Source organism: Myodes glareolus, chromosome 4 (assembly GCF_982192425.1).
Source record: "Myodes glareolus chromosome 4, mMyoGla1.1, whole genome shotgun sequence".
In the NCBI taxonomy this organism is placed as follows: Eukaryota; Metazoa; Chordata; class Mammalia; order Rodentia; family Cricetidae; genus Myodes; species Myodes glareolus.
In genome coordinates this window covers 64,740,697-64,764,781 of record NC_142029.1, presented here as the reverse complement: position 1 = coordinate 64,764,781, position 24,085 = coordinate 64,740,697, and the positions used below count along the sequence as shown (strand labels likewise).

The 24,085-nt window shown below is 45.8% G+C and overlaps 1 protein-coding gene across 1 annotated transcript in view; it reads left to right on the top strand.

The window, feature by feature from the left end:
- Col6a5 (collagen type VI alpha 5 chain) overlaps nt 1–24,085 on the top strand; it is a 109,974-nt gene that overhangs the window by 39,031 nt on the left and 46,858 nt on the right. The window contains exons 11-25 of the mRNA XM_048417478.3: nt 361–503; nt 3,194–3,286; nt 5,599–5,652; nt 8,275–8,346; nt 8,667–8,693; nt 8,826–8,870; nt 8,960–9,013; nt 10,322–10,384; nt 11,637–11,702; nt 12,109–12,162; nt 15,920–15,955; nt 16,933–16,995; nt 18,455–18,517; nt 19,483–19,545; nt 21,326–21,388. Of these exons, the coding sequence (XP_048273435.3) occupies nt 361–503; nt 3,194–3,286; nt 5,599–5,652; nt 8,275–8,346; nt 8,667–8,693; nt 8,826–8,870; nt 8,960–9,013; nt 10,322–10,384; nt 11,637–11,702; nt 12,109–12,162; nt 15,920–15,955; nt 16,933–16,995; nt 18,455–18,517; nt 19,483–19,545; nt 21,326–21,388 (959 nt within the window). The remainder of the gene's footprint in view (nt 1–360; nt 504–3,193; nt 3,287–5,598; nt 5,653–8,274; nt 8,347–8,666; nt 8,694–8,825; nt 8,871–8,959; nt 9,014–10,321; nt 10,385–11,636; nt 11,703–12,108; nt 12,163–15,919; nt 15,956–16,932; nt 16,996–18,454; nt 18,518–19,482; nt 19,546–21,325; nt 21,389–24,085) is intronic.

The following is a 24,085-nucleotide window of genomic DNA, read 5'->3' as shown; positions in this document are numbered from 1 at the left end:
GTTAAACAAATGCAACATAAAAGAATGCCACACATCTTTGCATCATTAAACAAATATTCCACAGGGTAAACAAATGTAACACATCTTAAACTAATATTCCACAGCCCTTTTCAGTTGATTTATCAATAGTTTCTCTGGGATGTTTTTCCTTGGGGGAATTCATGCTAAAGCCAGAGACCAGAGTCAAATGTGTTCTTAGAAATCCAGGTGAGTCTGTTGTTGGGTGTTTGTATGTTGAGAATCTGGCTTCCTCTGATGTTCTCCTTTATTGTTTCTGGTTCTTTTAATGTCATCTACTAAGTGGAATTTCTTCTGTTGGGTGAACCTTCTGATTTCACACATGCTGTTTTTACTAAACAGGACTGGATGCTCTATTGGTGGTGTCCCTTGATGCATTGGCTCAGGATGAGTTTTCCAGCTTTGAATTTGGAAAAGGATTTGACTATAGGACTCACTTGACCATTGGAATGACAGACCTGGGCAAGACACTTTCCCAGTATCTGGTGAGTTGCCAGTTATCTCAGGTGCCACAAGAATCCAGTTGGAAGGCTGCTGTTTGTGCCATTAACTTAAATACATGAATTTTGGATGTTAAAATATGCAAAAGACCTTAACATCATATTTCCCCCAGTGTTCTCAAGCATTGTAACTGACATGTCTTAGGTTATTAGTAAGGCTAAATTGTTGTTTTAGACTACATTTGGGTTTTATTATTATGATTAAAATGTAATATTTACCATCTCAACAATTTGAAGTACACAGTTTATGGTTGTATTAGTCACTTGGAGGGTACAGTCCATCATGATGGGGGGTACAGTTGGAGGGTACAGTCCATCATGATGGGGAAGTCAGGCAGCAGGAGCTTGAGGCAGCTGGTCACACTGCATCTACAGCCAGGAAGTAGAGGGTGGATGCTGCTGTAATTCAATTCCTCCTTTATCCAGCTTGTGGAATGGTACTGCAGCAGCCTATGTTTACTGTGGGTCTTCCTACTGTGGGTGGACTTTTCTTTCCCACACACTAGTTCCCAAGTAAATGACAGGGATATTCAATATTAATCATAAATGTTTGACCAACAGCTCAGGCATTACCTTTCTTTCATCTTGCACCTCCTGTTTCTTCTCTATGTCTTATTGGCAACTCCTCTGACTCTGCCCTTCTTTTTCCCAGGGTCCTTAGTCTGGTTTGCTCAACTAACCTTATCCTGTCCAGCTATTAGCCAGTCAGTTTCTTTATTAAACCAGTCACAGCATAATTTATACAGCGTACAGAATGATTATTCCACAGCATCCCTCCTTAATTAACTTAATCTAGAAAATCCCTCAGACATGCCAGAGGTTTGTTTCCACGGTGGTGATAAATCTTATCAAGTTGACAATCAAGGATGACCACTACACTAGCTAATGTGCACGTTGCTGTCCAGTAGACCTCTAGAAAGTTTTTATTTTATGAGAAACTCTGTAAACCCACAGTTGACAATGTGACCTCATTGTATCCCTGCCCCTGCAGAGTCTCGCACCCCCAGCTCGACTTCCTGTTCATAAACGTTTTTCAACTTGAGATTCCTTATATTGATATCATACAGTATCTCTCTGTCTGTAACTGACATAGTGTAATGACTCAAGGCTCGTCCACATTGGAGCATGTGACAACATTCCCTTCTTTGCTTCACTGCCTTTAGCCATTTGTTTCTCAACTGTCATTTTGGGTTGCTTCTTTCTACCTCTCAACTACCATGAATAATACTGTGATGAACACACACATGAACAAACATCTCTTCACGATTCTGTATCCAGTTCTTTGGTGAATGTCCTCACAAGTGGGGTTAGGGAATATGATAATTCTGTTTTTAGTGCTTTGAGGAACACAGCTAATGTTTCCCATGGCATTCAAGTTCTGTTTTCTCCACATCTTCCTGGACACTTGATATAAACCGTCTTAGGGTTTTATTGCTGTGAGGAGACACCATGACCATGGCAACTCTTAGAAGGAAAACATTTAATTAAGGGGGCTTACTTACAGTTTCAGAGGTTCAGTTGATTATCAGCATGACAGGGAGCATGGTGGGGACTATGGTGGCATTCAGGCAAATGTGATGCTGGAGCTAGAGTCTTTACATCTTCATAGATAGGTAACAAGAAGTCAGCTGACTCACTGGGTGATATTCTGAGCACAAGAAACTTCGAAGTCCACCCCCACAGTGATATACTTCCTCTAACAAAGCTACACCCACTCAGACAAAGCCACACTTTTTTTGGGGGGGTGTTTTCAAGACAGGGTTTTTCTGTAGCTTTGGAACCTGTCCTGGAACTAGCTCTTGTAGATCAGGCTGGCCTCAAACTTGTAGAGATCTGTCTGCCTCTGCCTCCTGAGTGCTAGGATTAAAGGCGTGCGCCACACCTCTGCCTGGCTAAAGCCACACCTTCTAATGAGATTTTGGGAGCCAAATACATTCCAACTACCACACCTCCCTTCTTTCCTACTTTTCTTTTTCCCCCTCTACTTCTTTCCCTCTTTCTTTTTTGTTACCTTCCCCCACTTCCTCACTCCTTCCTTTCTTGGATATTAGCCATCCTACTACTTATGAGATAATGTAACATTAAAGTCTGTCTGTCTGCCTACCTACCTACCTATCTGCGACAGACTCTCACTGTGTATCCCTGACTGGCCTGGAACCTTCTATGTAGATCAGGCTGACCTCAACTCAGAGTGATCTGCCTGCCTTTGTCGCCTGAACATCCTGTAGTATTAAAATTTTGATTTGCATTCAAAACATAGTTTGTTTTTTTTTTCTGTTCTTCCATTCAATGTCATATCACAGAATGGATGTATAGGGAACCAAAAGATCAATCAGTCCCTAATGTTATTGAAAAGCCTTCGATAATTTATGCAACAGAAATTCCAGGAGATTGTCAGCTAGGAATCAATATGTCTCAAGTCAACTTGGCCTGTGGCCATGTATGCGCTTGGTGCCCTTCCTATTAGCTGAGGTTGTTTTCTGTTGAGAGGGGACATTGCCCACACAATCTGTTGGCTAAGTGCCCTCTTATTGTTTGCCCCATCTCCCCACCCCCCCACAAAAACAGAGCCTGGGTTTGTGGGTGGTTTATGATGTGTCTGAATAGGATTCTTATGTAAGAAAATCCCTGGTGATTGTCACTCACCCCCCTTCACTATTTCCCCCCCTCTCTAGGGAAACATCGCAGAGAGGGCTTGTTGCTGTACGTTTTGTAAATGTCCAGGGATTCCAGGACATCAAGGGACCCGGGGACTCCAAGCCTCCAAGGTGCCATTTGATCGTGATCCTCTTTTCTCTAGCATGCCTGGCTTTGTCGTGAGTGAGGCTGAAACTGAATAGTTGACATTGTGACCTTTGCTCCAGAAAATGTAATTTCCTTGGGCATCTTGTGTAACTTCTGCAGCGTAGGAATGGGTTCAGAAGGGCTCGCTTCTGAGGCTGCCACTGAGAACAGTTCCCCTTTTTCTTCCATGTCCCTGGTGAGGTTGCTTTTTGGGTTTGCAATTTACACTTTCTAAATCTGTTTTAGATGGTCTGAGAGGTGTTAAAATGGTGGAGAGAGTTGGGTTTTCTCAACGATAAATGAGATTGAGCTGCAAAATAAAAGAACAAATTATACAAGATCAATTATACAGCAATAGAATGGAAAATGCATGATGGCATTTCCAATGAAAGGCTGTGTCAATGCAAACAAATGAACTACATTCATTAAAAAACATGAATGAATTTCTACCCACGTAGTAATTACCAGAGAAAGCCGATAAGAAAAAGCACGAGAATATATAGGTTAGATTCTATTTATTAAACTGAAGCTTTACTGTCTGAGAATACAAGCAGTGAGAAATCTTCAAAGTCCAGGAAATATTGTCCTACGTGTTAACAGTGCACCCCTGAGAGGGGCTGGGGTAGTGGGTTCTGGGTATGTGCAAAGGGGTGGCCCAGTGTCTGCTTATGGTAATGTTCCAGTTCTTGGCCCTCGGTGCTAACTGTAGAGATGCCACATATAAATACTGCACCAAGCTCACGTTGTAGCAACTGAACTGTGCCTTTCTATTGTATTCAGTTTATATGCATTTTCAGATGGGTTTTAGGTCTCCCGGCAAAAGGACTTTTTGCATAAACGTATTTGTTTCCATCTTAACAATTTTAGCCTGTGTTTTCCTCCCTCAATATTTCAAAAGGGCTTAAATTATTGATTTGGGGGTGGGCATGACTGTGCCCTGGTGCACCTGCGGAGGTCAGAGGACAGCTGGCAGGAGTCAGCGTTCTCCTTTCACTTTGTGAGTTCCGGGGATTGAACACAGGTCATCAGGCTTGGCAACCGATGTGTTTACCTGCTGAGTCTTCTCCTCCGTCCAAAACAGATCGATGAGAATACTTGCTGATAATTTCTATTTTGTCTGTCACTGTTGAAGGATAATTTATACAGAATGATTTGCTGAATTGTCATATTCCATTTATGAACTCTCCCCCTGCATGTCAACAGGACTGTGCTTCGGGGGCGCAGCACGGATCTGTGTTTGAGGGTGGGGAAAGCAAACCTCGATGAGATCTTTGTTACAAGTTAAGTCACAAATCAGAAGCAGCTAACCCAAGGCTCAGAGAAAGGTCACATAGTTTGAATAGTGCTCTCAGAAAAGCAGAGGAAGGTCGAATAGGCCCTTTGGAGGTGTTTATGATTTGTCAGTGATGGAGCAGGAGAGATAGCTCAGGGCTTGCCAGAATGTCTGAGCCCAGTTCCCAGCACCCATATCAACATGCTAACATCATCTATTGGTAACTCCAAGGAATGATGTACAGTCCTCTGGACTTCACATGCACCTGCAGTCTTACACTTACACACACACACACACACACACACACACACACGCAATCTTATGGTTACCATCACTGTGATGAACATGATGAAAAGCAACTTGGGAGAAGAAAGAGTTTGTTTGGCTTATCTTCCACATCACTGTTCATCACTGAAGGAAGTCAGGGCAACAATGCGGAGGCAGAAGCTGCTGCAGAGGCCATCGAGGGTGCTGCTTACTGGCTTGCTTCTCATGGCTTGCTTATAAAAGCCAGGACCACCACCTGCCCAGGGTGGCACCAGCCACAATGGGCCATCAGTTCCCTCCCTTATCAATCATTAATTAAGAAAAGGCCCTCTATGCTTGCCTACAGCCCAATCCTATGGAGGCATTTTCTCAATTGGTGCTCCTTCCTCTCTGAAGATTCCAGCTTGTGTCAAGTTGATACAAACCCAGCCAGCAATACACATAATTAAAACAAAAAATACATATTAAAAATGGTGGTCATAGCTCCCTGTGAATCCCTTAGATACGGGAGTGGCTTCTCATCCACGAGAGGGTTCTTAGGATCAGTCTCCTTTGTCACTAGGAGGTGTCCTTCTGCAGAGGGGCTTCAGAGATGAGTCCAAGGGAAAAGGCAGCTGCAGATGCTGGATTCTCCCCAACTCATGGCTCTGTTGGCACAAAGTCTACCCAGCAGTCAAAGGAGGTCCCGGATAGAAATGCCCAATGACTTGAGCTGATCTGGAGGATGTTAAATGTTCACCTCTCTTTGCCTCTTAGGGTTCTTCAGGCCTGAAAGGCAGCCGAGGACACAGGGGAGAGGACGGAGACCCTGTAAGTTAAGAACCCCCCCCCTCCCAAACATTCACTAGCTGATTTCTTTGTCGTGAAAAGCTTTATGGGGTAGGGGAGACTTGTCTGTGTTACTTTCTTTTAAAAACGTGCTGTGGAGGTAAGCGACTGCTTTTCTTTTTCCTTCACCAACCTCAAGCTGTGGATGTCGGTGGCTCATGTGCCAGAGATGGTTTTGTTGTTATTTTGTTTTGAGATCAGTTGGCATTCTGGAATTTTCCTCAGTGTCTCTCCGCACGATGTAGCAGCTTATCTACTAGGGAGCTCTTTTAGGCCCAGTGCTCTGTATATGGCTCTAGGCCAGAGCTGGAGCGTGTGTTCCTTCACGTAGAGGAAGTGGGCAGGATTGCCCCTAGAGTGTGACTTCATGATTAAATGCTGCCCAGAGGTTTGGAAGCCTCAATATTGGACTCTAAAACCAGCACCCTCACTTGGCCCATCACCCTTATGAGTATAACTTGGAGGGACTGAAGCCCCTTGAGTGGCTTCTCTAGGCATTGGGAGTGTTCAGTTCATAATGTTTATAATGTTTGAAGGCTCAGACTCTGGAATGAGACTTCCAAGGACTGACCTACAAGTGAAGGCTGACTTAGCTTATTTTATTATTTATTTATTTATTTGGTTTTTCGAGACAAAGTTTACTTAGCTTGCTCATCTATTTATTTGTTTGTTTGGTTTTTCGGGGCAGGGTTTCTCTGTGGGACAGTCCTGACTGTCCTGGAACTCACTCTGTAGACCAGGCTGGCCTCAAACTCACAGAGATCCGCCTTCTCTGTCTCCTGAGTCCTGGGATTAAAAGCATGTGCCACCACCACCCAGCAACTCAGCTCATTTTAAAAGGCCCACTAAGGGAGTGTACTCAGAGGTTCCCTTTGTCCCCTCAGTGGGGTTTCAAACACTACCAAGCCTGTGTAAGCATGCTCTTGTGTGTGGTGACTCAACCCTCTGCCTTTGCTGAGGGCCTGTAGCTGGCTGGAAGTTCAGGCTATGGGAAATGTGAAGTCTAAGGTCACCAGTGGACACAGCAACATCTTTGATCTTGTAGGACCCAGATCTTCAGACTAAAGGAAGCGAGACAGGGAAAGGAGGCTTGCATGTCCCCTTCCTCAGGAGAAAGCTGTGTTAGTGGTTTTGTTTGCTCTTCTGAAAAGAAACCTGGCAAAAGTATCTTAAGAAAGGAAAGGTTTGTGTTGGCTTATGATGTGAGGGAGTGAGTTATCACCATGGGTAAACTGAGGGATCATCACCGTGGGTAAACTGAGGGATCATCACTGTGGGTAGACTGAGGGATCATCACTGTGGGTAAACTGTGGGATCATCACCGGGGTAAACCCTGGGACAGGAGCGGGAGGCATTTGCTTACATTGTATCCAGTGTCAGTAAGCAGGGAAGGCTAAGTGCCCTGCTCAGCCCTCTCCTCTCAAATGCCTCTTCTCCAGATAGCCCCCCTCTATAGAGCCCCCCTCCAGATAGCCCCCTCCAGATAGCCCTCCTCCAGATAGCTTTCTCCTCTTCAGATGATAGCTTTCTCCTTTTTATACAGTCCAAGACCCAAGCCCATGGCATGGTTTGACCCATATTTATTTATTTATTTTTCTTCAAATACCCTAACCAAGAATATCCCTTCCAGACATATCTAGAAGATAACTGAATTTACATAATTCCTCACACACTGGTCCCAGAGACAATCAAGAAGCTCATGTTATTTTCTCCAGAAGCATTTAACTCTGGCTGTTTCTAAATATTGACCTTGAGTGCTCTTTCTGTGTGGATGGTCTGACTTTGGGCAAACTTTTACTGTGAGGAACAGGTGTGTGTGTGTGTGTGTGTGTGTGTGTGTGTGTGTGTGTGTGTGATGCACACTCACATTTAGAAGCTAGAGGTCAGCCTCAGCTGCAATCCACTCAGTAGTAATCCACATTTTTTTTTTTAAGATAGCATCTCTGATTGATCTGGAGTTTGCTGATTGGGACTGGCCAGGCCAGCAAGAGCCCCAGGGTTCCACCTGTCCCCAGCACTCCCCTCCTCCCCAACCCCCAGAGCTAGGATTAAACACATACCACCATTCTTGGATTTTTAAAATGGGGGTTCTGGGATCAAACTCAGATCCTTACTCTCACATGGAAAACCCATTCCCGAACGATCTCTCTCTCCCGGCCAAGGACAGGCTCTCCTGCCTTGGCTCTGTCTCTGCAGTAATGTGTCTTCCCATCTGTCCCTGCTCAGCTCTAGCCCTGGGCACTGAGTGGCTCTTCTGTGTCAGCAGTACTGACTTCCCCAGGGTGGCATCAGGGCCCTGGGCATGACATTGTGGGATCACTGAGCTATTAGAACTGTGGCTAGGAGGCCAAGTGGGAGTAAAGTGACTGAGCTCACCGACAACCCGTTTGTGACTTGTGAGGGAATCCCAAAGGCTAACAGGGAAAGTGTGTGAGCATGGGGGTGTGTGGGGGGGTAGGGGAGGGGGTCTGGGGACTACAAAGGAGGAATTGCTTTGCCTAAAGTTGGGGGTACCATAAGCTGTGCTCAGTGCTCCAAAAGCTCACTGCTGACAGCTTCCTGTAAAAGTATCTCTTTGAATACGTGTCTGGATTCACCCTTTAGGGAAGACGAGGAGAAATTGGACCTCAAGGAGACAGAGGGATCATAGGATGTCAGGGGACTCGAGGCCAAAAGGTAAGCTTCTCCTGGCTCATTGTGCTCAGTCCTCTGTGACACCCTCCTGTCCCCTGTGACACCCTCCTGTCCCCTGTGACACCCATCTTCCAGTGTCCTCTGTCCCATCCCCTCTTCCTCTTACCCCATTACACACGCTAGTTCCTCTGCCTGTAGAGGAGTCTTGCTTAGTCTTACTTAGTTCCACCCGTCACCTTTATATGGCCGTGTAGCCAGAAGCAATAAAAGAGATAATGCGAGCCAAGTCTCTCTCCGACTGCAGAATTAGAATCCCTGTTCTTTCTTTGGCCCTGCAGTGACAGATATTTAATCTTTTGCAGGGTGTCAAAGGATTTTCTGGAGCCCAGGTAAGGTATTTGCTTCACAGTCGAGTTTGATCTCCTAGCACGGGTTCAGTCCTTGACAAGCACGTGTCAGAGCCCCCCTGACTGCTCCAGTCTTGTCACCAGCGAACCTGACCGCTGTCTGTTGTCCCTCAGGGAGAACACGGAGAAGATGGGCTTGACGGACTGGATGGAGAAGATGTAAGCCATTTGTCTCCTCTTTTTGAGTTACCATGAAGCCATTATGAGGTCGATTTTTCCAAATGCGGTTTTGTTTTATGTTTGTTTAGGGATTTTATGGACTTCGTGGGGGAAAGGGAGAAAAAGGTGACGCTGGCTCTCAGGTAACTCTTTTCAGTAATCAAGTAGTCCCTGGTGACAGATCCAGCCCTGTTTGCTGGGCTCTCAGTTGGGGATAAAATTGACAGCAGATTTCACCACCATCTTACTTACCATTTCTCTGACTGTGGGCAAATGCCTGACCCTTCCAGATACCTCCAAAAAGACACCTCCTGGGCACACCCAAAAGATGCCTTCCAGACACCCTCCAAAAGACACCTACTGGACGTCTCCAAAAGACACCTTCCAGACATCCCCCAAAAGATACCTTCTGAACACTAGCCCCATTGCAACCCTGGATCAGGGACATATGGTCTTCCAATGTAGGAAAACAGGAAATAGAAATCAGTTAAAATGCCTCCAGGGACCATGGCCTGGGAAAATTTCACTGGAAAGTTGTTTGGGGTGACAGCAGAAACCCCCTGGGGAAGTTTCTGATGGGCATCAGAGGGGCTAAACAGTCTAGAACGTCCAATTAGGACAGCCAGTGTCCATGTGTGATAAACTGTCTAGAACGTCCAATTAGGACAGCCGGTGACCATGTGCGATTGCTAAATTTAAATTCACTGAAGTAAAAAGTTCCACCCTTCCATTTCACTAAACACATCCCAAGTATTGCACAGCCAAAGATGGTTCATGGCTGTTGTAATTTATTTAAAAACGTTGTGAAGAGAAGTCACACCATGCAACAAGGCTCACATAGGAGGTTTATTGGAAGAGGAGAGAGGAGGGGCAGAGAAGGGAGCAGAGAGTGGGGCAGAGACCAGTCCCTGGGAACAAGAGTGGCAAAAGAGAGAGAGAGAGAGCAGGAGAGAGAAAAAAAGAGGAGAGGTAGGCAAGGCCCACCTTTTAAAAGGGAACTTAGCAAATGTTGCATAGGGGGTGCTCTTAATGGCTGCAGCTGAGGATGTATCCTGTCGGGACCCCAAGGAGCAGGCCAGTACAGATGCCTGCATCCTAACAGTGGCCACCATAGAATTTTTCTCCACTGCCGTGGAGCTTTTCCCAGCTGCCAAAAAGTCCCATTGGACAACCCCATGCTAGACCATGAGAGGGTTTCCTGTTTCTTCACCTGATCACGGTTTACCTTCGACCTTGGAAAGTCCAAGGGCACCTGAGGGAGGCAGGAAAATGTGAAATATTTTTTCTGATTGGCAATCCACTGCTTGGCATTTAATGCCGTTATAAAAGTCATCCACAGGGTAACATGGAGGCTCATTTTATTTATTTATTTATTTGCTTGTTTGTTTATTTATTAATTATTCATATGTCTGTCTGTCCGTCTGTCTGTCTTTCTCTCTGTCTATTTTCAGGGCAGCCCAGGTTCCAGAGGTGCCCCTGGGGAAGATGGAGCGAAGGGCTTCCCAGGGGATCCTGTAAGTTATTAGACCCTACTCAGCTCTGAGTTTCATCTTAGCACAATTCTGCTCTCATTCCGCTAAGTGACTTCCACTGGAGTACAGGCAAGGACTGGCCTAGGGAGCTAGGGAAGTAGGTGTTTGTTACCCAGGGCTTTTGTATTTGGGGAAAATCTGTTCAAATCTGCTAAGGACTGATTATTTGAAAGGCCCAGAAAGGGGCGTTCTCACAGTGTGTTGAGACTTCTGACTTCCTGTGGTGAACACTTCCTTCATTTCAGTGGTCAGATTTCTCACTGGGCAGCCCAGACCTTGATTTCTTGCTTGCTTGCTTGTTGGTTAGGTTAACTGCGTCAGGACTCAAACCCGGGCCCCTGTGCCTGCCAGGCAAGCGCTCTGCCACTGAGCTGCGACCTCGTGAGAGTCTCTCCCTCTCAGACTCAACTGCAGGAGGCTTTCATTCCGAGCCTCAGTGAAGCCATACTGCAGGGGAAGTTACGGCATGGCTGGTATTCTCAGAAGCCTGTTTTAGTCACCAAATCACCTTCAAACTGGGCAAATGTTACTTTTAAGATTTCAAGCTGGAGATTTTTCTTACACTTCATCTCTTAGCTTGAATTAGCCAAGTGGTTCTCGACCTTCTTAATGCTGCAACCCTTTAATACAGTTCTTCATGTTGTGGAGACTCCCCCCATATAAAATTATTTTCGTTGCTGCTTTATGATTGTAATTTTGCAAGTGTCATGAATTTTAATGTAGATATTTTTAGAGATAGAGATTTGCCTAAAGGGTTGAGACCCACAGGTTGAGAACTGCTGAATTCTAACACTTAAATATTATACCATTATGTGTGTGTGTGTGTGTGTGTGTGTGTGTGTGTGTGTGTGAGAGAGAGAGAGAGAGAGAGAGAGAGAGAGAGAGAACACCTGGTGACAAGGCTGTAATTCCAGTTACTCCGGTTGCTAAGATAGGAGGATCTCAGACAACCTGAACCCATCTCAAAATTCTTCTGTGTGTGATATGAGATTTACCTGATGGGTTCAAAGCCTTAGATTTAGTCCCATGCACCACACAAGGAAGTAAGAGAAAAAGGAAGCCGAGTGAGGCACACACCTGTCGTCCTAGAACTCAGAAGGCTGAGGCAAGAGGATCACCTTGAGTTCAAGGCCAGCCTGGACTCTAAAGCAAAGCTCCGTGTCCAAACTGAGGCATGAATTCCCCTCACTCTGATGTTTCTGGACTCTAAAACATATCTGAAATCATCTCCTAGGGTAACCCAGGACGAGACAGCACTATCAAAGGCCAGAAGGGCGCCAAAGGAGACCGCGGAAGCCAAGTAATTGGGTCTATGTTACATAGAGACGTTGACTAATTCCGTTTTCGAGCTAAATAAATGTAACATGGTGTGTAAACAAGCACCGTCCAAGTCACTACAGTTGAAAGAGGATAAGGCATGTCTGGAGCAGGCTATACTTTGGGGGGATTATTAATTTTTAAGGAAGTGGCGGTATTCTTCATCTGTCACCCTTGACTATGGCACATTGCTACCCCGCCCTGGTTGTCAGCCCTGTCCTTATCTGGCCACCCCATCGACAGTGCCACTCTGGAGGATGGCTTCGGCATGACTCCCTGCTTCTGCTGTCTTGATAACATTTGATGTTTTGTGTTGATGGCTTTATTATTTACTGAGGACTTATAACCTATTTTTGACTTACAATTTTGGGGAATTATTGTGTTTCTAGGGGAGAACTGGGTGGAAGGGGACACAAGGCAGTCCTGGCTCCGGAGGAAGCAGGGTGAGTATCAAATACTTTCCCCCCTCCTTATCCTTTGTGATGGACACAGAGGCATGGGGATTATCTGTTGCTGCTGAGCCAGCAGACCTGTGGCTGGTCTATTTGTGGGCATCTTGAATCTCAATACTGCTGACTTTTTGGACCTGAGAAGTCTTTCTTACAAAGGACTGTTCTGCACCTCATAAGATGATTAACAACACCCCCAAACTCTGCTCTTCTGCTTATCCATTTGTGACATCCAAAAATGTCTTTTTAGATACTGCCAATGTCTCTAGCAGGTGGGTGTGGGAGGCAAAAATTCTTCCTGGCTGAGAAATGCTGTGCTGCAATCTGCCTTTGCCTCTCTACCTTCAAAGTGTTTTCGAATGCCTGTGAAGAGTGCCAACGACTTGAACATACACACTCTCCTCTCCTAACTTAGCATCTGGCAGCTATGCCAGACTATTATGGACTGGGTAGACGTAATCTCATGCTCTTTACATGTTAACAGGGAGTGAGGGCACAAATGGCTTCTTCCTGAATGGACTCACAGACACTGGCTAGTAGAGCCAACTCATGGGCAGTCTGGAGGCCCTGTGGTAGCTTACAGCATCATGTAATATCATTCTTACACCCCCACCCCTGAAAAAAAAGAATATCTGATTCCCTTCAAATTTTAAGGATCAACCAAGAAACCGTTGCGTTACTCTTTGGGAATTACTGAAGTTAGAGATGATAGTTATTTATTTTTCTCGGGGGAATGGGAAGAGTCCTGCTAATGACTGGCCTGGAACTCACTATGTAGATCAGGCTGACCTCCAACTGGTAGGAAAATCCCCTGCCCCTGCCTCCTGTGTGCTGGGATTGCAGGTGTACACCGCCACACCAGGCTAGAGATGGAGTTTGTATTAAAAGCTCCTCTGTCTCACACTCGGCATGAATGTGATACCAGAGGAGACTGTTGAGAGCCCTGGGTTTGTTCGGAGGGTGTGAAAATCCTTGGCTTCCTTTTCTGAGTGTTGGAGTCTTCTCTTCCCTTGAAGGCAGCAGTCTGCAGAGGTTACTTTCTAGCCCGTCTTGCCTTTGTTTATCCTGAATGACAAAGATCCCAAGCCAGAGGGGCTGGGCTTCCCATGCTTCTGGGACCATTCTCTAGGGACCATGCCTTCCTAACTCAAGAGGATTGAGATGTAATTGGGGGAAGCAGCAGAGCAGCGAGATGAGCTAAGTGTTACAGTTTAGAGATAAATTATATCTGTTGGCGCAAGAGCAAAGGGATTTTAGTTTGAAATAGGTTTATAACTGACCCATAAATCATGCACTTTAAAAACAGAGATGTTGGGGAGCAGGATTGAGATTACTTCTTGGACACACTAGTCAATGCCTTTTAAATCATTATAAGGACAGAAGGGCCCCAGCCTTTTTCCCATTTTCCAGCCTCGTAACTTCTTTTCTTTGGAATTAAATAAGGCAACATTCATATTCATGTTCAGAGTTAAGCAATCTGGGGCTTTTCTACTCTCTCCCCCACATTTTTACTGCAGTCCAGAATTCTGTCATGAGACTCAGAGCATCTTAAGTGGATACTGGGTGGTAAACAGCTCAGATCCAGGCATGGGCTCCCTGTGTGACTTCAGCCTGTGCAAGCTAACCAGCACACCAGCTGTCACTAAAACAATGGCTCAGCACACTGACAGCCACTCAGGGGGCCCCATTACAGGCCCATGGCCTCTTGCTGACCCCCTTGCAAAGAGTCCTTATGGCATTTGTTTCTAATATGTCATCCGTTTTGTAGCAGCTCCTGATCCAATCACGCCCAGATACTCATTTAGAGAAGTCTCATAAGCTGCCTGCCAGGTGGATTATTATCATCATATTCACATAATACACAAGCAGATCAAGGCGGCTTGGGGAACTTGCCCTAGGCCACAATAGCTAGTAAGTGACTGAGCTGAGATTTGAGCTCAGACCAGCTCACTTCAGAGTCTATGCTCCCGACCACCACGGTGTGAGGTTTAATGTGTGATTGCTTTGTGCCACCCAGGTACAAAGCTATGGAGCTGAAGGCAAGAGAGTGTGCTATTTCTCCCTCCCTCCCTCCCTCCCTCCCTCCCTCCCTCCCTCCCTCCCTCCCTTCCTTCCTTCCTTCCTACCTTCATTTGTTCCATTTGTTCCTTCCTTCCTTTCTTTTCTCCTTCCTTTCTTTCTTTCTATTTTTTTTTTTCAAGACAGGCTTTCTCTATGTAGCTTTGGAGCCTGTCCTGGAACTAGCTCTGTAGATCAGGCTGGCCTTGAACTCACAGAGATCCACCTGCCTCTGCCTCCCAAGTGCTGGGATTAAAGGTGTGTGCCACCAATGCCTGACTGAGAATGTGCTGTTTCTAAGGCCCTGCCTGTAAGGTCAATGTTGTGCAAAGCTATTATACAGAATAAACATTATTCTTCCTTCCAGCCTTTCTTCTCTACCTACCTCTTTTTCTTTCTTTTTGAGAGACAGTCTCTCTCATCCTGTAGCTCAGGCTGGCATTGAACTTACTATGTAGACCTTGAACTCAAAGTCTTTGCGCCTTGGCCTCTCAAATGATGCGATTATAGGCATGTACCACTGTGACCAGCTCATCATTGCTTTCATTTTTATTATTTTATTTTTATTTGTGTGCGCATATGTATGTGCACTGGCATCCAGATGCCCATGGAGGCAAGAAGAGGATGTTGGAGTTACAGGTAGCTGTGAACCACCTGGTGTGTGCCCTCTGCAAGAGCTGTGCACACTCAGCTGGGAGGACACCCCTCTAGCCCCTTTCCTGGCTTTTTCATAGAGACAGGCCGTGAAGTCATAGCAACAGTATCCTCCACTGTCACTGATTTTTTTATCTTCTCTATTTTCCTATGTCAAGAGCATCAACTTGTCATAGCCAGAGAAAAAGAGCTGGCGAGTTACTATGAGTAACTTCTCCCAGAGGGTATTTTAAAAGTCTAATACCTAATACCTGGTGGAGCTGATGTTTGCTTGGCTGATTTAGGATTTATCCTAGGGAACTTCAGGACTTGGGCAACTGAGAGAAAATGGCAGTTTGGAAATAATTCGTACATAATAAGTGGATAGATGTGATTTAGAACAGTTGTTGTTGATTACCACATACAGTGTGGATTGGTAGCTGAGAGTGTTTCATGGCTTTCTCAGTGAGAGTAAAGTCAGCAGATTTTATTGCTGTAGACTGGGGAAAATACGTTAGGGTCTGGGGCCTGAGGCATTGTCCCACTCGGCTCTTCTCTATCCCTGTAACTCGCATTAGTGACATGAACTCCCTCCCAGAGAGGTACAGACAGAGCTGAGGGAACAGCCTTGCTTTTTGTGAGAAACCTAATCAGTAGCATCTGGATGATACGAAAGAGCAGCCACCAGTAGCCACTGTCTCCTTGAGGAATCCTCCAGAGTCAGACTTCATGTGACATACCAGTGTATCTAGAAATTCCACTCTGCCCTGCACTCAGCACACAGCATTTCATGGTTTTGCAGGGAGAGAGAACAGTCTCTTCAGGGTGATCCAGACTTCCAAATATCCCACTTGGTAATCGTCAGAGGCTGTTAGACTGGGGTGAGGCTGCAGTAACTTTTATAGTGGGTTGCCATCTATCCCCTAAATGTTAGTGCAAAACCGTGCCCTGCCAAGGTCCCCAGGAAACCCTCTATGATCGGGAATGGGAGAGACTGGTTTACCTCAGGGACCCTTTGTCTGTCTGGATACTGACTAATGCCTTGCCTTTGGTGTTCCAGGGAATGGAAGGCCGGAGGGGACCTCAGGGTCCCTCGGTAAGTTTCTTCTTTACTTCCTGTCTTTGGTGGTAGGGGACTGAGGATGTTTCTCCTGTGTAGATGGTACTGACTAAACAGCATTTGACAGGATGTTGTAAGGATGTCCATCCCTGGCCACAGCCCCCAGTGATGGGTGGGAAGCACAAGCAGCTACCCAGTCAGCTTCCTGAGAGGAGACAGGCATGACTAAGGCACAGCCTTCCTTATAAAACACCTCCCGATGAACAAGCAGAGCACACGCAATCCCAGACGTCACACCCTTGACTCTCAGTCATGCGCATTGGGAAGCAGCAGGCAAGAAAGTGAAATTGTCGCTACTTCTTATCTTTTTTCCACCTTATTATTATTAGCTATACATTCTAGGCATTCCTTTCATGTTTTTCTTCTTTTAAACTTGTTTTTAATTAGTATGCAAAGTATTTGGTATCCCTATGGCATTTTCAAAGAAAATTTGTGCATCAGTTACTGTTCTATTGCTATGAAGAGACACCATAATCAAGACAGCTTATGAAAAGAATCTTTTAATTGGAGACTTGCTTACAGTTTCAGGAGGTTGGTCCATGACCATAGTGGCATGGAGCATGGTTCTTGAGCAGTAGCTAAGAGCATCATCCTGATTCTAAGGTGGTAGGCAAAGAGAGAGTGTGAGATCGGGGCTGGTGTGAACAAACCTTAAAGCCTACCCCCAGTGACACACCTCTTCCAACAAGGCCACACCTCCTAATCCTTCCCAAACACTTCCATAATGTGGGATCCAAACATTCAAATATATGAGCATAAATGGGTCATTCTCATTCAAACTACCTACTACAGTTCGTTTGAGTCAATTGTTCTTTCTACTCCATTTTTATGAAAACTAGACACATGTTTGAGTTTATTCCTTAGATCCTAGGTAGCGTAAGGACAGATGAACCACATGATCTACCGGGGAACCTGCAGAGAAAATCTTAACAATGAAAACGCTTTTTCATTAGGGGGAAGCAGGAGACCTGGGGCCTCAAGGTGCACAGGGACCGGAAGGACTACAAGGCCCACAGGTATGCTGGGTATTTCATAAATGTGGGCAAATGGTGTGGAGCCATGCTGGTGGGAAGGAGACAGGTAGCTCAGTATAAAAACACACAACAAAGGGGGAGAGAAGATGGCTCTGTAGTTAAGAGCACATAATACCTTGCCAAAGACTGGAGCTTAATGTCCAGTACCCAGGTGGAGTGGCTCACAACAGCCTATTTGCTGCAGTTCCAAGGGATCTGATGCCCTCTTCTGGGCTTCCTGGGCACCCATACTCAGTGCATGCACACACACACACACACATGCACACATACATAATTAAAAATAAATATATTCAACTGGTAAAAGTTCAATCTGTAGCCATCACCTTGTGTATTTCCCATTGTGGGAGATAATTCTGACTTTTTATTTTGTTCCATCAAATTTGCTCCAGCACTTGCAGCTCATTAACGAGCCTTGAGGGGAAACTTGTGGCCTATGCTCACCTTGCATTGTGCCTGGGTACTAGTAAGAATGAGTAATTAACAGCTCAATAAGATATTATTATTATTGTTATTATTATACGCTGGGTTGCCATCAGCAGCCCAAATGCCATTAGGCTTTTCCCTTGTCCTCCTCCCTGCCCGGAAGAAACCACATCATCCCCCGAGAATGGCTTTGCCACACTTGCCTACTGGGTCACTGTGAGCCCACTCTGTGTTGAGTTTATTTTAAACGCAGACTTGTCTGAAAGAGTCTGTGTAGAAATGCCTATTTTAAGGCCTTTCCAGGGTCTCATTTTTCCTCTAAAAAGGTCCAGGCTAAAACTAAACTAATTTAGATTTTCTTGAGTAATTCTGAGGTCTAGTACATTCTCCAGGTTGAGTAACCATGGAATCAATCTAGATTTGCCCAGGTGTTTTGGGGGCTGGGTATGGATGGCAGTCATTTCAGGTGCTCTGGGATCCTTTTACACTGGCGGCTTGAGGCTCACTCAGTGACTTCCTGGCAGGCAAGGGCCATTTTACTTCTAGTCTCCCAGCTACATAAGAGACAATGTGAGACCTACAGATAAAACATGGCAGAGAGAGAAACTTTGGTTCAGCTGGCAGAAGCCTGACACCAGGTATTCTTTAGCGCCAACTTGAAACAACCTGAATTTTTACACATTGAGAAAGCACTTTGGTCCAGCAAACCATCAAATAGATACATTGGATGGTTGTGTGGATCTCCGTAGGTTTATTTGTCCCCCTTTTGATCTATTTTTATTTTTCCCTGTAGAAGAAGGATGAGACTCTTATGCCCAGGCAGGGGATCCCTTAATAAGATCTGTTCCACTGTGTCTGGGCCTGTCCCCAGTTATTCTCCTAAAAAAGCCTTCTTTCAAATCAGTAAGGCTTCTTGGAGGGCAGACCATCGCTCTGCCTCCACAGGGGTCTTTCTGAGGCATCCACTGAGAGAGCGGGTTTCATTGACATTGCATGTGTTTGTTGTCACCACAAAAAGGGGTCCAGTGGAAACCGAGGCGAGAAAGGAGAAGAAGGAGGCCAAGGGTATCAGGGACCTCAGGTGAGTGACTCAGACACGGTGGGGACTGTGGCTCCTGACCTTTAGTTTGCTCTCATTTCAAAGTGCCTTAGTGTGTCGTGTGTTTTATGTCATCCGTGGAAGGTTTGTTTCATTTTCTGAGCTACTAGAGATACATTTTTAGCCCAGCTCACATCCTTTATACCTCGCTGGCTCACTTCTCTTTCTCCTTCGGTGATTTTTTAACTCTGAAAGCACTGACTCACTCTCTCGGCTCAAGGAAGCATTTGTTAGACTTAACAATGCTACCAAATGATGAGCATGTCCACTCCAAATGAACATTCTCGCACTTTAAGATTTTCTCTCTGCCACATACCTGTCTCTCCATGGACTACAGACATTTGACTGTATAAAGCTCTGTGCTTACACAGTCGTGTTTGGTTCTTAAGCCCAGTTTTTGAATTCAGCATTTGAATGAGCTCTGCGATGAGGAATGAGGGTTTGGATGGTGGGGGGTTTGTATGGAGCGCTTGATTCTATCAAGTTCTTCAGAACTGCCAGGAAGAGCTCAGGATGCCCCTGTGTGCTCCACTGTATCTCCCTAGCAGGCTGGTGAAGGATGCTCAGGCCCCGTTTTAGATTATGAAATGAAATATGCCCTGTACTTCATGATGGGCATGTCCGTAGTTCTGTGGGATGTGCATGTGGCGGATACGTGTTACAGGGAATTTCCCCTCACCCTAGGAAAGAGTGCCCACTGAGTCAAGGAAGCCATTAGTCCCCTCCCTCACCCCCTAAAGTCCCCCGTGGGCCAGTGAATTCCTGGTGGATGCAGAGCCGTGGCCCATTGCTTAGGTTACCCTCCCTCCCCTGGCTCGCAGCCTTTTCTGTTAGGAGACCTTCAGGGGTGGTTGGGAACGATATGAGTAAAGTGCCTTCTTCCTACTGGGTTTCCAGGAACTGCTACAGCACAGGCTTTTGCTTCTCTTTTTCTCTTCTACTTTCAGGGTTCTCCTGGACCAGCAGGACCTAGAGGGAGCATTGGAAGACCTGGATTTTGGGGGAGAAAGGTAAACATCATTTCTCATTGGTTTCAAATGTGGGGAACCAAAGGCAGCTAGCTATATTTTCTCCCTAACTGTGTAAAGATTCCTCTACCTGGTGATTCAACCCAAGCACCATGCTTAACCACTTGCATGCTGCCAGTGGGTTCTCTCCCATCCGCTGAATGGAGGCTTCCTTACTGTTCATCTCTCTCTAAGAAGCTGTCCCTGTTACAAGGAGAGAGCTACCTGCCTATCACAAAGCACTGTTGAGAATCTTTTCAGCTCCCATATTCCCTGAGCAGTAATGCCTTTGTTGGCTGAGATGAGTGGATTGATCTGAATGTATTTCTGCCTGCCTCTTTCGGTCTCCCCCAGGCCCACCGTGGCTAAGGGGGCTGTGGTGGAGATGGACAAGAGTCAACAGCTGGCCTCATGTGCACCCCACTCTTCCGCTTTCATCCTTCAGGCCCTGGGGTCTACGTGGCTACAGAGGAGCCCTGCTGGGTTTACTGCCCTCTTGTCAAGGCCTCAAAATACTTTCATATTTGAGCCCAGGACCTAAGGCTTCTTTTTTTATGGAGTCCAGGAAACTACACTGTCATTTTTCCATTGGTCAGTTCTTCAAGCTTTCCTACTAACAAGGCAGGGTGGGAGCAGTAGCTCAATTGGTAAAGGCCTTTGCTGTATAACGTGGGACCTGAGTCTGATTATCTAGAACCCTGCAAAAAAAAAAAAATCCTGCCAACCCTGGCACAGAGATGCTTGTCCAGCCAATCTGGCTGAATTGGTGCTTTCCAGGTTCCCAAGAGAGCCTGTCTCACAAAATAAAGTGGAGAGAGACTGGGAAGGCGCCTGATGCTGACCTCTGTCCTCACACACATGCACACACGTGTGCACACAGTTCTGAACCTATACATACACATCAACAACAACAAAAATATCCAAACTCAAAAAGAAGGGTGCTAACAAGCGATGGTGTGAGAAGTGTTAGCCGGCGTGATTGTGGCAGTCATTTCGATATATTCACATGGACATATGCTCTTATTGTACACCTTCAGCTACTTACAGTGTTATTTGGCCATCAACCCTGGGCCAGGGGAAGAAGCTTACAAAGTCTGTTGCATTTTTATCTATTTCATCCCAAGGTTTCTCGGCTCAGATCTTTCCTGTCCCCTCCAGCCCCTCCCCCTTCTCCAGAGTTGGTCCCGCCCCCCTCCCTGAGTCACTCTTAGGCTCCCTTGCTCCTTCCTTAGTACATACAAAATTCTTTGGGCCCAGCTTCTTTGTCTCTCATTAGGAAGCCTCCCGGACCCTCAGGTCTCTCGGCTGCTCTCAAAGCAGCCTGAGCTTCAACACACAGGGTTACAATTGTTCGTCTTGTTCTTTCTCTTTCTAACCACATTGTGCTTAGTGAGGGCAGGACTACCTTTGTCGTATGGGGTCATTCATTGTTCCAGGACAATAAGCAGTTATTGTGTGAGTAAATACATCAGCAAATGAGTCAGCTTCCCTGGAGTGAACTTTCTGCCCTTCCATTTTCTTCAGTCTTTTGACACTAAGAAAGCAGGGAGCATTGTGGTATGTATACACACTGGAATATTCTACAGCCTTAAAAAAGCTCAGCCCTGGGCAGTGCTGGGTATGTTCTGCTATCCTCTGGGTAGACTGGAGTATGTCTTCCACCCTAGCCCTTCTGAGTGCTGACTGCTCAGTGAGGACCTTGTGTCCCTTTTCTTAGTGGACAGAACTGCCTGGGGCTTGTTTGACTTGGCTGACCTGAATGTTTCCTTTCCCCTTTTCCTAGGGGGAGCTCGGAGTTCCTGGAGGTCCCGGACCAGCCGGTCCCCCTGGACAGCGAGGAGAACAGGTATGAGCTTTCTGGACTTGGCTCTGGGGCAAGGGGAAATGGGGGCAGCATGGGCTCCAGCTCACCTGGCCTTTTTGTTTTGTGTGTGTGTGTAGGGGTGGTTAGAGGAGATGAGGTGAAGGCAGAGGGAGTGTCAGGTGAGCGAGAACAGGAAATTTCAGGACTTTAACAACCGGCATGGCTGTGTCTGTCCATTTTGGTTGAAAAACAAAACAGCCCATCTTTCTCCCCTTGTAAAGCCCTAGGGTGACAGGAAGCAGAGGAACAGGCCAAGAAACAGCCTCTGCGTGTGAAGGCTAGCACTCAGGACTAGTTGCTCTACTGAACCAAAATCTGAGTATGGTAACAGCCGACAGAGGGAGAGTTATTTTGTGTTAGTTATGACATTGTATGTAGCTATTAAATGGAAGAAAATTTACCAAGTATAGCCAAGAAATTAGGTCAACCCAAGTGCCCATCTGTGGACAAATGGATACAAACACTGTGGTGTATCTATCTGATGGAATACTATTCAGGCTTAAAAATAAAAAGGAAATCCTGCTATGAATGACAACATGGTTGAACATGTAAGATGTTACATAAGCTAAAAGAAGGCTACACGAGACCCCGTTTCAAAACAAGCCTAAAGGGCCCATCTGTTTGTGATTTGGTTTGAAAACATGGATACTCAAAAATAGAAAGTGTGGGAGTCCAAGTTGCATTTCTGAGTTTTAATTACTATGCCTTAGAGATCCATGAAACAAGAATGCCTCTGGGCTACAAGCCGCTTGCCTGAGGGCAGGCAGTTCCTGCAATGCTGGAGGCTGTTGTTTCTGTAAGGCACTAAGTCCCACGCTTTCAATCCCCTAAACAAGTTTGTTTGACTCATCTTCCCTGGTTGGGCCGATCACTTGTGGACAGGAGATACACAGGCAGGAAGTAGGTCAGGGTGTGTGCTTGCCCCTGATTGGACGTGATAGAAAATTCAGTGAATTATGGGTTTTCTTTCTTAAGCCCTTGCCATACTTAATTCTGGGTCATTTCCTGGGAACCTGGGTATGGACCTGGACAGAGTCCATCTACCTGCTGGTATTTAATTAAAGTTTGCTTCAAATTTGACTTTAAACTATGGTCTTATTCTCGATCAGTGGTATTTACAAAAGAAAAGGGGGAATTTAAGTTTCTTAGGCCTGAAGATGGGAAGCCTGGAAGGAAGCATTACCACATTTGGGCATTTTGAGATACTCACTCTTAGCATCCTAGACCGAGCACAGAGAAAAACTGCATTGCTCAGTTCCCCTCCTGCCAGCAACTCTTCCCCAGGCCAATGTGTTCTCTCAATGGCACTTGAGTAGTTTCAAAATATCCCATGAAGGGGGCCACTTCCGCCCCTCTTCCCAGTGTAGCCTCAATGAATAAGTATCCTGTGCTTCTTGCTATTAATCTGTCTCTTTTAATTGGCTTGTGGAGGACCAGTCATGGAACTAGGCTAGGGCACAGGGTGTGCTTTCGACAGATCTCTTATTGTTAAATATTTAATTTGTTTCTGTTTTTTCGATGTCATAAATACCACACCAATGATTTCTTTTGGAAGAGTTTGGGGTCTGGGGTCTGGGATAGAATCCTAGTTTTCATATGTGCTCAGGGCTCTACCACTGAGCTATATCCCTAGTGCCATAATTAATTTCTGTATAGAAAGTTCTAGAATTTTCATAGCTAGGTCAATTAGGGCTCTTAGAAAGATTCAAACACTATGTGGATTCATGAGTTATATGTGGGAACCTGACTATTTTAGAGACTCCACACCAACAACGGCTATTGTAACCTTTTCTTTTTCCTCTTTACCATCGCTAAAAATGGTAACTCATTAATTGTTTCAGATTCAGGTTTTTGGTTACCAATGAGAATGAACTTATTTCCCCACTGACATCTTGCTGGAGTGCGGCTCCAGCCGGGGTTCAGTTCCCAGAGAGGAGTTGTGGAGCTGGTGGAGGAAGGAGACTGAGGTGGATCAGGATGGCTGCTGCCTTACTGAGAAAAGGCTGCATCTGTCAATACTCTACAACTACACAGTAGTTTAGCCGCAGCAAGACTGAAGTCACAGGCTTTATCCCAGCATTTTTCTTGAGGCAAAAAAGCCAGAAGATCAGCAATAATCTAAATGCCTATTGTCCTCCAAAATGCAGTAATCCCACCAGGCGCCCTCTTCTGCTTCCTCCTGCACAGTCTCAGCCTCCCCGTCAGGAGATATCAGACACCAAGTCCTGAGAAACAACTCCTAAGGGCAGTTTTTATTCCTCAGAGGACATGATGCAGCGCTTGCCCTGTGTAGCATCATCAGCTCTGAGTTGTTCCCTAGTTGCCGCCTCTGTGTCTTAGTCTTACTATACGGCCTACTCCCCTCATAGGCTCCCCAAAGGGAGGATCCTGATAGTTCACTCTTTTTCTGTTATACCATGCCATTCTGATTCCTCTATACTTGTTAACTGAACTGTTGCCCTTAGTGGCCTCAGGCTCTGGATTTGGGCCCATTGTTTCCCTTGCTAGTGTGTGTTCATCCTTGGGACCAGGTGTGTCTAATGAGTAAATCTTTAACTTCTCTGTTCTTGGTGTATTACAGGGGTGTAAGGGGAGGGGGTAGCGTGGGGTGGGAGTACACAGTGTTTGGTTATCATGCTGTATGGTTCCATGGTGGCAGGGATTTATTTTTTTCCAAAG